Source organism: Budorcas taxicolor, chromosome 8, assembly GCF_023091745.1.
Source record: "Budorcas taxicolor isolate Tak-1 chromosome 8, Takin1.1, whole genome shotgun sequence".
NCBI lineage: Eukaryota > Metazoa > Chordata > Mammalia > Artiodactyla > Bovidae > Budorcas > Budorcas taxicolor.
The window spans coordinates 104,876,560-104,891,934 of NC_068917.1; the positions used below are offsets into that span (position 1 = coordinate 104,876,560).

A 15,375-nucleotide genomic window follows, 5' to 3' on the forward strand; every position below is an offset into this window, starting at 1 on the left:
GTTCGATACCTGATCTGGGAACTAAGATTCCACATGCCTCGGGGCAACTAAGCTCATGTACCACAACTCCCGAAGCCTGCACACCCTAGAGTCCATGCTCACAGCAAGAGAAGCCCACACACTGCAACTGAGGGAAGCCCCTGCTCTCCACAACTAGAGAAAGCCCCAGCATGGAACCAAGGCCCAGCGCAGCCAAAAATTAAAAAAAGAAATCTTTTTCTAAATGTTACGTTGATATGACCAGAGCCCCGGAGGAAGGAAAAACACATTAGTAAATTGTAAGTACCGATAACAAGACAGGAGCACATCACCTCTATATTTTTTTATCTAACAGAGGTGACTCACACCTACCAAACATCAAGTAGATGAAAGCTGAGAAAAAGGCCCACAAAAACTATCATTCTTTTAATGGTGAATTCTGGGAATGCTTTTTAAACCGCAATAGTTTTAATCAAAAATTTTAATAATTTTAAAACAATAGCGTGCACCAAAATCCAACTAAACATAAAGTAGTCTCTTCCATATACACAGTCTTATTTATTTCTCATGGAAAACCCTACTGCAAGGTAAATGTCTTATTCTCACGTAGGTTACAGATACAAAAATGGAGGTCTGAAGAGTTTAAGTCACATTCAAAAGATACTTCACTATTAAAAGACAGAGCCAGTATTCAAAGCACGGTTTTTGTGATCCTGAAATCCAGGTTCATTCCATCCAGGCAGCCTCACAGTGAAGGGGTTCACTCTAGGCTCTGACTTTATAGGTTAAGCAAAACCTCAGAAGAAAAAGTTGCATGAAAAAGCATTTAAATCAGTCCAGAATGGTTCTATGACAATTCCCTCTACTTAACCATAGCAAGAGAGTGGCTGGAAATGGATTTCCCCTGCCACTGTACTTGCCCTGAAGCCTTCTTGGTACTGATATTTAACCCTGGGTCTGGCCCAGGTCTTGTATGGAACATAAGCCCATCATAGATATTTGCATCATGCTGAGATGGTGGCCACTTCCACTTCTGCTCAGGCCAAATGGGACCCAAGAAAGCCAGTGGCCCCGATTAAGACATATTCAAAAATCAACCCAACAGAGGTTACAATTGATAATAAAACTAGCACTGTCACAAGGAAAGAAGACACTTAAAAACACTTAACATCCAAAGGAAAGAAAAAACTAAGCTGCACAAATTTTGTGTCACATATGCATAGGGGTGTTCATTAAAGCACACATATCTCTGGGTAATTATACTGAATCTGCATCAGGAATCTAGTCATCTAATTATGAATGTGGCTGGGAATTTTTCCTTAGTATCCTATTATCTGTGATTTTATTCAAATAATCAACTTCAAAATAGGTCTTCCTGGGGGAAAACGTGTTATGCCAGTTTCAAAGATCACGTTGATATTGTAACTCTGTTTCATATCTTGAAGGTAAAAATGCTTATCCACCCTTTAATATTCTACCCAAGAAAATGGTCCGGAAGGAAATTTATTTGATGAAAGGTATAGGCAATTTATGCCATCTAATCAACAACTTACTGTATCAGCAATAACTGTTGTTTATTATGCTGCTGCTGCTGCTGCTGCTGCTAAGTCACTTCAGTCGTGTCTGACTCTGTGTGACCCCATAGACGGCAGCCCACCAGGCTCCCCTGTCCCTGGGATTCTCCAGGCAAGAACACTGGAGTGGGTTGCCATTTCCTTCTCCAATGCATGAAAGTGGAAAGTGAAAACTGAAAGTGACGTGCTTGTGACAGTGCTTGTTTTATTATGCTCAGTCGTATCCGACTACACATCAGCAAATAATGTGATTGACGATAGCAATAACAGTGTAATATAAGGCTTAATTTAAGACTGTTTTAGAGACCAATAAATACCAAGCTGAGAAAGAAAAAAAAATGACCAATAATGTCCACAAATTGAGGTAGACATCTTCCCAAATGCTGAGGGAATGAATGATTGACCTATTCTACTTATTAATATTGACCCCTCCCAAAAAAGAAAAACCTTTTTCACTTTTTCCTTCCGGGAAAAATAAATCTTTCTTCTTGCCAGAAAAATAAACTACTAAATGAAAAACTATAGTTAAAGGGCAGCTACAGGGATGAAAATGAAAGAAAATCACATTAAAGTCAATTTTCACATTTACCCAACAATAAGTCCCTTACTGTGCCTGAGTACCAAATCAGGGACTTTCCAGGTGGCGCTAGTGGTAAAGAATCTGCCTACTATTGCAGGAAACTAAGAGACAGGGATTCAATCCCTGGGTTGGGAAGATCCCTTGGAGGAGAGTGTGGCAACCCACTCCAGTATCCTTGCCTAGAGAATCCGTGGGCAGAGAAGCTTTGTGGGCTGCTGCTGCTAAGTCACTTCAGTCGTGTCCGACTCTGTGCGACCCCATAGACGGCAGCCCACCAGGCTCCCCTGTCCCTGGGATTCTCCAGGCAAGAACACTGGACTGGGGTGCCATTTCCTTCTCCAATGCATGAAAGTGAAAAGTGAAAGTGAAGTCGCTCAGTCGTGTCCGACCCTCAGCGACCCCACGGACTGCAGCCCTCCAGGCTCCTCCATCCATGGGCTACAGTCCATAGCAAAGACTCAGACACGACTGAGCAACTAAGCACGCAGCATGCGGTATCAAGTCAGAAGCTTTATGACACGTGGAAGTTAGTGTAACGTGATAGGTTGTAAGGGCCCGCACAGTCTAGGTAGGTGAATGCCAGAGTCTACACTACATTCATGCTCTAGATCAGATAATTCAGCTCTTACACCTATAATCTTCATTTGTAAAAATGTTCTCTTCCCCTCTTAACAGTAAGCTCTTTGTGAGCTATATCTATATCCTATATATTTAGAATATCCCCTAAAGTCATGTGAGCTATTAATATTATTATGAGCATTAATTTGGGTGAAGTTTAGTGGGTTCCAGCATCTTCCTGTTAACAGTTTTCAGCAGTTAGCTCTGATTTTACTGTTCTCTCAGGAGAAGGTGAAGCGCACTCCACCATCTTGAACCAGAACTCTGGTGAAGTTTATATGTAAGAAATATAAATGTAGCCTTATGACAAAGTTTCACCCACTTTATGACATGTTCTGAATCTGGCCAAATATAGTTAGTTCAGGATCACTTGGGCATTAAACTACATACATATTTGATGCAGGGGTTGAAATCTTAACATCGCAATATGAGACAACTTGAATTCAGAAAATCATATCACAATCATCCAAGGGAAATGGGAGGGTTACATAATTCCATGAAGCACATTCTTATAAGCAGTTTATGAACTGCTGTCACTGAACTCATTAGTACCAAAAAGCCTACCTGCCCTTAAGATGGTAGAAAGAAAAAAATTACTTTTTAGTGGATTTTGTATTCTGAAGTCCCCCATGAACTTTAACCTCAATACTTTTTCTTCAGATCATAGCCACAGATCATTTGGAGGGAAAAGAAAATTTTCCATTTCACATAAAAACACTTATTGTCAACAAATAGTGTCCAATATGGAAACAGGTAGAATCTGAACACTTCAGAAACATCAGAGGAGGTGATAGGGTAGGTAAAAGCATGAGTGCTGGAAGGAAAATGAAAAAGTTTATCAGTATATTTCTCATAGAGATCTTCCGTTTGTAGGTTGAAATGGTTTTTGATGCTTCGAAGTAGCTGCATAACAATCTTTTTTCAAAAAATGACAGTAAAACTGTTCTAGCTGTAAATAGAACACATGAATGAAAAACCAATAAATAAGGTAAAGTGAAAGCTAAAAAATGTTAGACTTTCCCATTTTATGGTAGGATGTTTCAGAAAGACCTGGAATTTTTGTTAGAAAAACCGCCAGCCACTCCTGTCTAGATTATGACTCTCATTTTCTGACGGCAAACGCTTACCCAGCAGCTACTCCGCATCAAGCACAATGCCAAACACCTTCAATCATTATCTCCTTAAAATGTCATGATAACTCTAGGGTGACAGTAATTTCTCCCCCTTCGACAGAAGGCAACCGGAGTTTGGAGAAGTTCAGAGGTGGTGATGGAACCACTGAGCAGCTTAGCCAAAACTCACACAAGCGTTTCTGATTCTAGAGTTCATGTTTCATCGCCCTGAGTCTCATAACCAATGTCGTCATTCATTTTGTACACTCACGTGACTCCAAACATTTGTAAGTGATACGTTTAACGGCATTTACTTGGCAAAAGGATCACACAAGAGATTCGTTGCAGGCAGCCAGTAAGTCAAGACAGTTTTTAAAGATCAATAGGGAGACTTCCTTGGTGCTCCAGTTGAGAGTCTGCCTGCCAATGCAGGGGACATGGGCTCGATCCCTGGTCCAGAAAGATTCCACATGCTGTGGGGCAGCCAAGCCTGTGTGCCACAGCTATTGAACCAGTGCTCTGGAGCCCTCAAGCTGCAACTACTGAGCCCACACGCCACAGATACTGAAGCCTGTGCACCCTAGGGCCTATGATCTGCAACAGGAGAAGCCACCTCAGTGAGAAGCCTGTGCACCGCAGTGAAGAGTAGCTCCTGCTCGCTGCAACTAGAGAAAGCCTGCAGGCAGCAACGAAGATCCAGTCATAAATAAGTTAATTAATTTTTAAAATTTAAATAATTTTTTTTTTAATTGGCTTCCCTGGTGGATCAGACAGTCAAGAATCTGCCTGCAATGTGGGAGACCTGGGTTCAATCCCTGGGTTGGCAAGATCCCTTGGAGGAGGGGATGGCTATCCACTCCGTATTCTTGTCTGGAGAATTCCATGGAGAGAGGAGCCTGGCAGGCTACAGTCCATGAGGTTGCAAAGAGTCGAACACAACTGAGTGACTAACACTACTTAAAAAAAAAATAAATTAAAAAAAAAAAAGATCATTATGTAATGAGCTCCCAGAAAATCAGTTCCAAAGGAGCAAAAACTCACCAGGAACACAGATGCTAAACACAAAGTAAGTGTGTGACCACGCCCTCCTTTCTCACCCAGGTAGAGACATCAGGAGCTGATCTCAGCGCTCTTCCCTGCTAAGTCTGGGTGTGGTCCCAGAATCCTCACACACTACTAAAAATTCAGACAGCAGTGCAATGAAACTTGCCCGCCACTCCTCCCCTGAATGCACTCATTTGTATTCCAACTTATGCCAAAGCTTTTTCAAACCCTCCCCAGCTGTGTAGAGATGAGATTGGGCTCCACGAAGAAAATCTTAAAAGATGAAGAGTTGACTCAGCAACAACACACATCCCTCTGGGTGGGTTCAAAACCACACTGGGAAGGAAGGTAAGTTTGTCCCAGTGTCCCTCTCTCCTTCTAGAGCCCTCCAGCCTTTCACCATTGCCTCCCACCTCCAGGGCTCACAAAGGCTTGCTTCTATATGGAATTTGCCTTCTGGAAAGGTGCTTTGGGTTTTCAACTTGATATCTAAGCTGGTGACATAAGGTAAGTCGCTTCCTTGTTCTGGTTCTTAATGGGAAATGATACCCATTATTAGTTGTAAATGGAATATTTATGAAATGGGAAATAAAGCCAAACTAGTTCCCTTATGGTTCAGCTGGTAAATAATCTGCCTACAATGTGGGAGACCTGGGTTCAATCCCTGGGTTAGGAAGATCCCCTGGAGCAGGGAAATGCTACCCACTCCAGTATTCTGGCCTGGAGAATTCAACGGACCATGGGGTTATAGTCCATGGGGTCACAAAGAGTTGGACATGACTGAGCGACTTTCACTAAAAAAGAACAGTAACCACCTCAGAAGGCATTTCTAAAAAGCAAACCAAACAATGTTTAAGGAAAACCTTGTAAACCTTCAAGCTCCGGCTCTGCTGTTAGTAGACTTGAGAAACCACGTCCCACCTTTGTTAACCAACTCAAAGAAGAAACCCTGCCTCAGCAATCAGCCCTCAGGATTGTGCCATCCATCCTGGAGGGCCGCATGTGTGGAGATGGGGAAACCAAGAGTCAGCCCCAGAGCCTTGTTTGTGGATTATCAAAACACAGAAATGTCATGCCAGGTGAGAAGCAGGCATGAAGGTGCAGAAGACAGAGTAAGAAGGTGTGGAATCAGGAAAAGAGGAGACCAGGCTTTCAGCAAGGCTCGGCCACAGGATAAGCTGGGACGCAGTTCAGAAGTCAAGTCCACTATGCCTGCCATCATCTCTGCCACCTTTTGGGGGAGGTTTGGGATGCTTCCACAGGCCTTAGGTATGCCAGGCACTGTGCAAGGAGGCGGAGAGACGATACTGAAGAAGAAGCGTGCTTGATGTCCCCCCAGACTGATTTTTCACCAGTCTGTCCCATAAAAATAATAATAAGCAACACACTTACATCCTAAGCAAGAGGATGTCAGAGATGACATCAAAGCTGAAATTTGAAAGATGAAAAGGAGCTTGCTGTGCAAAAAGTACATAGCCCCCCTCAACAGATGAATGAAGAAATAAAATGTGGTGTATACATACAATAGAAAATTATTCAGCCTGAAAAAGGAATGATGTTCTTCAAAAGGTACAAACTCCCAGTTATAAAATAAATAAGTACTTGGCATGAAATGTACAAAGTGATAAAATGACACTGCTATACATTATATATGAAAATTGTTGAGAGTAAATCCGAAAAGTTCTCATCACAAGGAAAAAGGCTATCATTTTTCTATTTCTTGTTTTCAAATGGAAACATCCAGTGTGTAGCTTCTAAGTATTCATTTAGCTGACCTGTGAGATCTTAGTTTTCCGATGAGAGCTCAAACCTGGGCTGCCTGTGGTGGAAGTGCAGAGTCCTAACCATTGGACCACCAGGGACTTGCCCGCATTTTCTATTTTTTTAATGTTGTATCTGTGTGTGACAGTGAATCAGCACTAAATTCACAGTGATAATCATTTCATGATGTGGTGTATGTAAGTCAAATCATTATGCTGCACACCCTAAATTTATACAGTGATGCATGTTAATCACTTCTCAATGAAACTAAAAGGGAAAAAAACGAATGAAGTTTTATACATGCTGTAACATGGATGAACCTTGAAAATATGTTAAGTCAAGTAAGCCAGACATAAAAAGACAAGTATTGTATGAGTCCACACATACGAGGTAACTATAATACAAATTCACAGGGACAGAAAGTAGAAGAGAGAGAAGGAATGGGGGATTCTTTTTTAATGGGTACAGAGTTTCTGTTTTGGATGGTGCAAATGGACAGCAGTGATTCACGCAACACTATGAATACACTTTATGCCACTGAACTGTACGTTTATAGATGGCTTATAAACGGCTAAAACGGTGAACTTTATACTATGTGTGGTCTACCACAATAACAATTTTTTAAAGCAGATTGGCAATTATTTCAAGTAGAGAGAAAAGGCCTTGAAGCTGATAAGAGACATACTGGTTGGGAGAGAAAATTGGGAGACGTAACCTGTACAGAAACACAAAAGGACCTGACCCATGTCGGCTTCAAAATCCATGGTTATGGAACTTCCCTGGTGGTCCAGCGGCTAAGACTCTGCGCTCCCAGTACAAGGAGCCTGGGTTCGATCCCCAGTCAGGGAACTAGATCCTGCATGCCACAACTAAGAACCCATACAGCCAAATAGATAAATTAAACAAATATATTTTTTAAAACCCATGGTTAGGAGTTAGGATCTGACTCTAGGTGCAGTGGCCATTTCACTGTTTTTAGAGGAGTTTTAAGCAAGAAGCAAGCATAGAAGTGGATTCTTAAGGGACTGTTCAGTACCAGACACACTCTGGTGAGAACTCCCAGCCTGAAGATAAAGCCCCCAAAATGATGGGAACAAACCTGGATGGTCCCAGAACCCTCAACTGGCCCACCTACACTGCTAACAACTGTCACTACCCAAACGGAAGAATGCAAATGCCACCTCATCCTTGACCCACCCATCTCTCCGTCTGAACTCTCTAAGGTTTTACCCATTTTTCTTACGTGATACTTGAGAATTCACTCTTATAGAACAGTTCATGGTGTATCTGGTTTTTCTCCTTCCAGATTCCAGACTTGCCTAGTCACAGGATCTATCAGGTATAGCATCAGAGCTGGACTCTGGATTTGTTGCTAATGATAATGTGGTTAAAGTGATTCCCTCACCTTGCTCTTGGCTTGGCTGAATTTTTTAAAACTCAAATTCTTTAAGCTGTCACTTACAACTGGCACCTTTTCTGAAAATTAAAAAAAAAAATAATAGTAATAGCAAAATAAGAGCTATGACAAACCTAGACAGCCTATTAAAAAGCAGAGACATCACTTTGCCAACGAAGGTCTGTCCAGTCAAAGCTATGGTTTTACCAGTAGTTGTGTACAGGTGTCAAGAGTTGGACCAGAAAGAAGGCTGAGCACTGAAGAATTGATACTTTAGGACTGTGGTGCTGAGAAGACTCTTAAAAATCCCTTGGACAGCAAGGAGATCAAATCAGTCAATCCTAAGGGAAATCAACCCCAAATATTTGCTGGAAGGACTAATGCTGAAGCTGAAGCTCTAATACCTTGGCCACCTGATACGAAGAGCCGACTCACTGGAAAAGACCTTGATGCTGGGAAAGATGGAGGGCAGGAGAAGGGGGCAATAAAGGATGAAGTGGTTGGATGGCATCACCAACTCAATGGACATGAATTTAGCAAACTCTGGGAGACAGTGAAGGACAGGGAAGCCTGGCGTGCTGCAGTCCATGGGGTAGCAAAGAGTCAGACATGACTTAAAAACTGAACAACAAAGGAAATGCAAGCTAGAGATTGTCTTTTCCAGAGAGATGCTGGAAATGTGTGATGCATGTTTCCACAAAGTCTTACCTATTTTGGAAGGTGTCATCTTCCCTTCCATCATCCACTTCTGAGGCCTGCTTGAACAGGGAACTTATGTCACAGCCTCCCTCCATCCCCCCTCACCAAAGCAGCAGCAGAGCCTCCAGTAATTGGGAGAAGGCAAACAGCAGGATCCGCCAACTGTGCCTTCTCTGGTGGGGAAGTCCATCCTCAGACACACACGCTGCCATCTGGACCACACAGCTGCTCCTTTCATAAGTACCTGCTCTTCAGCATCCAAGTTCACAGTTTGCTAGTGTTTTCGGTGGAATTCCCAATTCCTGTGGCTTCATAACACTCAACTAAAAATACAGTGCCGGCTGGCACAGGGCCCAGATTCTGGAGCCCCAAAGACGACTGAAGAAGGATAAATATGAAGGCGCGAGCTTAGAGAGAAAGCACAGCAGGGAGAAGCCGGTGGCCATGTGGTGACACGGGGGAGGGTGTCAGCAAGCTCAGGGAACAGTTATAACCGGAGGGAAGAAAGAAATGAAGACCTGCTAAGTGACAGTTCTTTGGGGAATGGAACAAGCACTCTTCTCTAAATTAACTTTCTCCATTCTCAGTTCAATAATCTGGATGACGACTGATTTTCAAAGTAATATGAATTGTCTTATATGAAGTTTCTTACGTAACTCTCTAGGGAGTTATTTGACATGCATTATGGCACATTTTAATCTCAGTTCTGTATTTTAATTGATCCACAGAAAGACAATGTGAGAACTAAAATGTACTTTTAGAATTCCTTACCCCCCAGGGTGACAATTATCAGAATGTGATCAGAGCCTGAATCGCAAATCAGAATATCAAAAGGATTAACTTAGCCAAGCCCATCACTGAGGTTTCTCAGATACACAATAGCTTCCATGACAATTGCTTTATTTTCTTTTTTCCAAAATGGAAACAACTTTGTTACTTTGTCTAATACGTAAAAAAAAAAAATTCCTTCAATAACATTTTCGGGGTTTGTTTTGCTTTGTTTTTGCTGCACCCTATGGCATCCAGGGGGCGTTCCTGGTGACTCAGACAGTAAAGAACTCGCCTGCAATGTGGGAGACCTGGGTTTGATCCCTGGGTTGGAAAGATCCCCTGGAGGATGGCATCCAACCCACTCCAGTATTCTTGCCTGGAGAATCCCCATTGACAGAGGAGACTGGAGGGCTACAGTCCATGGGGTCACACAGAGTTGGACAGGACTGAGCAACTAAGCACAACAGCATGGAATACAGGAGCTTGGTTCGCCCACCAGGGACCAAACCCGTGCCCGTTGCAGTGGAAGTGAGGAGTCCTAACCACTGGATCACCAGGGAATTCCTCTGCACAGTTAACGTTTTAATGCATAGCTTTCTAAACTTTTTCATAAACTTGTATATGTGAAAATTTTCAAAATTAAGGGCATATTATTCATATAGTTTGTAATTCAGTAATATACTGTTAATATACCTATGTCAGTAAACATTCTTTTCAACTTATTAGCTACAAAATAGTCCATCTCATGTATATGCTATGATTTATTTGACTAATTTCTTTCTTTATCGATAGACATTTGAAACTGTCTCCAATATTTCAGTAGTATAACACATATAACTACAGGAAGTCAAAAAGTAAGTGAGTATAAAGTAAGTGAGTGCCTTACCCTTCTCTCTGCAAATAAATTTGAAATTGATGATGTTTTTAAGAACATGTAAATTACCAAAATGAATGTCAAAAGGAATAGGAAACTTAAACAGGACCAGTAAGTATTCATTTTCTTTTTTAATATCCCAAGGACTACCTCTCCCCAAGTACCACATCCAGATGGTTTTCCAGGTGAAATCTTCAAAAATCCTGTTTATTGTATTCCAGAGAATACAGAAAGAAGGAAATGCTTTCACTTCCTTTTCTCAAAATTTAGAATAACATTAATAACTATACCACCAAAGGTAGCATAGAAAAGAAAATAGACCAATCTTACTTATGAATATCAATGCAAGAATTTTAGATACAATTTAGGAAATATAATCCAGACTGAAAAAATAAAATACTAAAGACCCAGAAGAATCCATTCCAGCAACTAGTATTGATCATTATTAGGAAATTTAATAATATAAACCAACATATAACTGGTTGAAAGGAGAAAAGTATACATGATCCCCTTAATACATGCTTGGACTTCCCTGGTGGCTCAGACGGTAAAGCGTCTGTCTACAATGTGGGAGACCCGGGTTCGATCCCTGGGTTGGAAGATCCCCTGGAGAAGGAAATGGCAATCCACTCCAGGACTATTGCCTGGAAAATCCCATGGACAGAGGAGCCTGGTAGGCTACAGCCCATGGGGTCGCAAAGAGTCGGACACGACTGAGCGACTTCACTTTCACTTTCACTTTCACTTTAATACATGTTTAAAAGACATGATAAAAATGATACAAATCCCAGTAAAAAATGGAAATAGATGCATACTTCCTTAATATCATGTATATATAGCCAAAAACTGGTAAAATGATGAAGACAAAAGTAGAAAACAAGCCAGAAGCCAACAGCATCACAAAAACAGGAGTATACCAGAATGATTAAGCATACAACCTCAGAAACTAGAATTTTGAGTTCAAATGTCAGCTCTATCACTAGTTCAATAACCTCAAACAAATTACTTAACTTTTCCATGCCTCAGTTTTTCCATCTGTAAAGTGCGATAATAATAGCACACATTCATAGGGATATTGTAAGGACTGAATGAGTGCTTAGAACAGAACTTAGCACATAGTTCTCTATCAGTGTACATAAAAACCTAACTAGATGTCGGTAACATCAGAAAGCCAGAATCATGACTGATTATGAAATACTCAAACCACTCCCATGAAAGTCAGGAATAAGGAAAGAAAGTTCAAAGTCAATACTAATACTTAAACTTTTGCTCTGAAAACACTAGCTAAGTGGTCAGTTAAGAGAAAAACATGACTATTATAAACACGGGAAAATGAAAGATGGAATTTTCATCATTAGCAGATGATATTATTCCTTTAAATACCAAGAGAATCAACTGAAAACCTAATAGAAACAACAAGAAATTACTGGATTTATTTAATTCATTCATGATCCCAAAAAGAGATTTAGAGAGAAATAGGAAAACAGCCTCCAGATGCTGTAAGCTGGGAAGCTGGACCTTCGGAAAACTCACCTTGGCAGTTTAATTTGGGGGAGTCCCATGTGCCCATGGGTGTGCAGCTGGAAACTGTATCTTCTGAGTCACTGAAGAATCCTTCTTTGCAAGCATAATGAACCTGACTGCCAAGCCTAGAGGTATAATTTCCTATGATATAGCCACCTGGAATCTCAGGAGGGGTCCCACAGTCTATTTCTGAAAATAAATTAATGTCAAACTTGTTACTATATGAATGTTTATTTCCAAAATACATAATCTCTTTCCATCTTTATTTTATCCTCTCTTCCCTTACATATACACACGCGAGTCATATTTTAAAATAGACTGACTCATTTCTACAAGACTTCTGGGCACGTTTCCAATGAGTGTCTCTATTCAATCGTCTGGTCTTCCACAAGGAACAGCACAAAACTGAAAGGATCTGGCAATCAACTCTCACTAATTTACACTAACTGAAGATAAGCCTGCGGGCTTCCCTGGTGACTCAGGGGTAAAGAACCCACCGGCCAATGCAGGAGACGTGAGTTCGATCCCTGAGTTGGGAAGATCCCCTGAAGAAGGAAATGGTAACCCACTCCAGTATCCTTGTGTGGGAAATGCCAGGGACAGGAGGCTGGTGGGCTACAGTCAACGGGGTTACACAAAAGTCAGACATGACTTAGGGACTAAACAACAATGAAGAGAAGCCTAGCCCAACAAAGTATAACTTTCGTTTTGCACAATATCCTAAAATACATAAGCCTTTATAACTTCCTTGGTAACTTTTGAGATGCTGGTCCTTACCAGATTAGCTGTGTTTACTATCTAATATAATGGTTACTATCTGAATATCTATTGACTACAAAAATCCCTAAAGTTTTTTTTAACTTTAATATAGCCCCCTCTATCATGACTTATTTAATTTTATAGGTTATAAATATGCAAAACACAAATTCCCACCAACATCCTCAACACAGACCCATTGACTTAGGCTCAGAGCAGGAGAGTCATCAATAGACTCTCACCTTCAGATGCTGCATTCTTTGCCAGGAACCCACCTGTGCATGACGTGGCATCTCTGGTCGGATGGAAAGGCACAGGTCCACCTTTTGGCAAGTATCCATCCATACAGTAGCATTCATAGCTCCCACGAGTGTTCACACACCGTCCACCATGCCTGCATCGGCTGGAAACCTCACACTCATCTATGTCTTGAGACCCATACAAGAAGGGAGAGAAAAACAAAAAGGAGAAAAGGGTTGGACATTGTGATAGCCATTTCTTCTTTGTGCTGGGGGATTTAACTTTTCATTTTGTACTGGGGTTAAGCCAATTACCAGTGTTGCAATAGTTTCAAGTGAACAGAGAAGGAACTCGCCCATACATATACTCGTATCCATTCTCCCCCAAACTCCCCTCCCATCCAGGCTGCCACATACACTGAGCAGAGTTCCCTGTACTATACAGTAGGTCCTTGTTGGTTATCCACTTTAAAAACAGCAGTGTGTACATGTCCATCCCAAACTCCCAAACTATCCCCTTCCCTACCCCCCAGCAACCATAAGGTTATTCTGAAAGTTTGTGAGATTCTGTTTTATAAGTTCATTTATACCATTTTTTTAGATTCCACATATTCAGGATGTTGTGTGCTATTTCTCCTTTTCTGTCTGACTTACTTCACTCAGTGTGACAATCTCCAGGTCCACCCACGTTGCTGCAAATTGCATTCTTTTGTTCTTTTTAATGGCTGAGTAATATTCCATTGTATAAACATGGCACATCTTCTTTATCCATTCTTCCTGATAGCCACTTCTCACATTCTCAATCTACACTTTTAAGTAGATGCATTTGTTTGTAACTGTATCACAAATTTGTTGTACTCCTTAAGAGTTCTTCTCCTGTGTCCATATCATAGGCACCAAAAGGTGCTCAATAAATATTTGTCAATGTGTTCTGAAAATTTATAAAAGCCAACAACTATTACCAACTCTCTTGACAAACCAACAAAATGAACCCGAATAAGTATGGTAAAAAATTAAATTACTATAAAATAAGGCTGGCATCAACTTTATGTTAAAATATCTGAAGAATTCCTAATACAAACAGCTTAGACCAGAGTGAAAAATGTGTCATGAGCATAAGGCAAGAAGAAAAGAAGCTACTTAGAAGGGTCTCACTAATTTTACCAAGACCAGAAGTGCTTAAAACAGCCTTCAAGAAGGATAAGACATGTTTCTTAGCAGACTTTTCCCTTTGACTGAAGATTGCCAGTGGTAGCAGGTGCAGGAGTAAAAACCACACAATCATTCAGAGGCTGAAAAAAGAAATCTTTCTGCAAGTTAGCAGTTTTTCCCCTCAGACTTGGCTTACTGAACAAAATTTAAAGCTTTAGAAACTCCATCAGAGCCACAGACACACCTATTTCACTTAGAGAAAGAAAAGTACCGTAAGTAAAAGGGGACTTTTTCCAGGACATTTGCAAGAACTATCAGGGGGACAGAGGACAGAAGGGGCAGTGTGACTGAAGAAAGTCTGATTGTTCCCAGACTCTGGGATTTCAAAGACCTGTAATTTTGGAAGAACTGATATTGTTGTTGATGTTGTTGTTGTTGTTCAATTACTAAGTCCTGTCCAACTCTTTGCAACCCCGTGGACTTCTAAGCTCCTCTGTCTTCCACTATCTCTCAAAGTTTGCTCAAATTCATGTCCATTGAGGCAATGATGCTATCTAATCATCTCATCCTCTGTCACCCCCTTCTCTTTTTGCCTTCAGTCTTTCCCATCATCAGAGTCTTTTCCAATGAGTCAGCTCTTTACATCTGGTGGCCAAAGTACTGGAGCATCAGCTTCAGCATCAGTCCTTCCAATAAATATTCAGGACTGATTTCCTTTAGAATTGACTGACTTGATCTCCTTGTAATGCAAGGAACTCTCAAGAGTCTTCTCCAGCACCACAATTCAAAAGCATCAATTCTTTAGCACTCAGCCTTTTTCATGGTCCGATTCCCACATCCATACATGAACTACTGGAAAAACCATAGCTTTGACTAGACGGACCTTTGTCAGCAAAGTGACATCTCTGCTTTTTAATATATTGTCTAGGTTTGTCATAGCTTTTTTTCCCCAGGAGTAAAATTCTTTTAATTTCATGATTGCAGTCACTGTATGCAATAATTTGGGAGCCCAAGAAAATAAAATCTGTCACTGCTTCCACTTTTTCCCTTTCTATTTATCATGAAGTGATGGGACCGGCTACCAAGATCTTAGTTTTCGAATACTGAGTTTTAAGCCAGCTTTTTCACTTTCCTCTTTCACCCTCATCAAGTGGCTCTTTAATTCCTCTTCTCTTTGTGCCATTAGAGTTGGTATCATCTGCATATCTGATGCTGTTGATATTTCTCCTGGCAATCTTGATTCCAGCTTGTGCTTCATCCAGCCTGGCATTTTGCATGATGTACTCTGCATAGTAG

General features: G+C 41.1%; 1 protein-coding gene across 1 annotated transcript in view; it reads right to left on the minus strand.

The window, feature by feature from the left end:
* The window catches only part of SUSD1 (sushi domain containing 1), a 117,252-nt gene that overhangs the window by 75,105 nt on the left and 26,772 nt on the right, over positions 1-15,375 (minus strand). The window contains exons 4-5 of the mRNA XM_052644564.1: positions 12,964-13,116; positions 11,942-12,121 (exon numbers count right to left, since the gene is read on the minus strand). Coding sequence (XP_052500524.1) covers positions 11,942-12,121; positions 12,964-13,116 — 333 coding nt within the window. The remainder of the gene's footprint in view (positions 1-11,941; positions 12,122-12,963; positions 13,117-15,375) is intronic.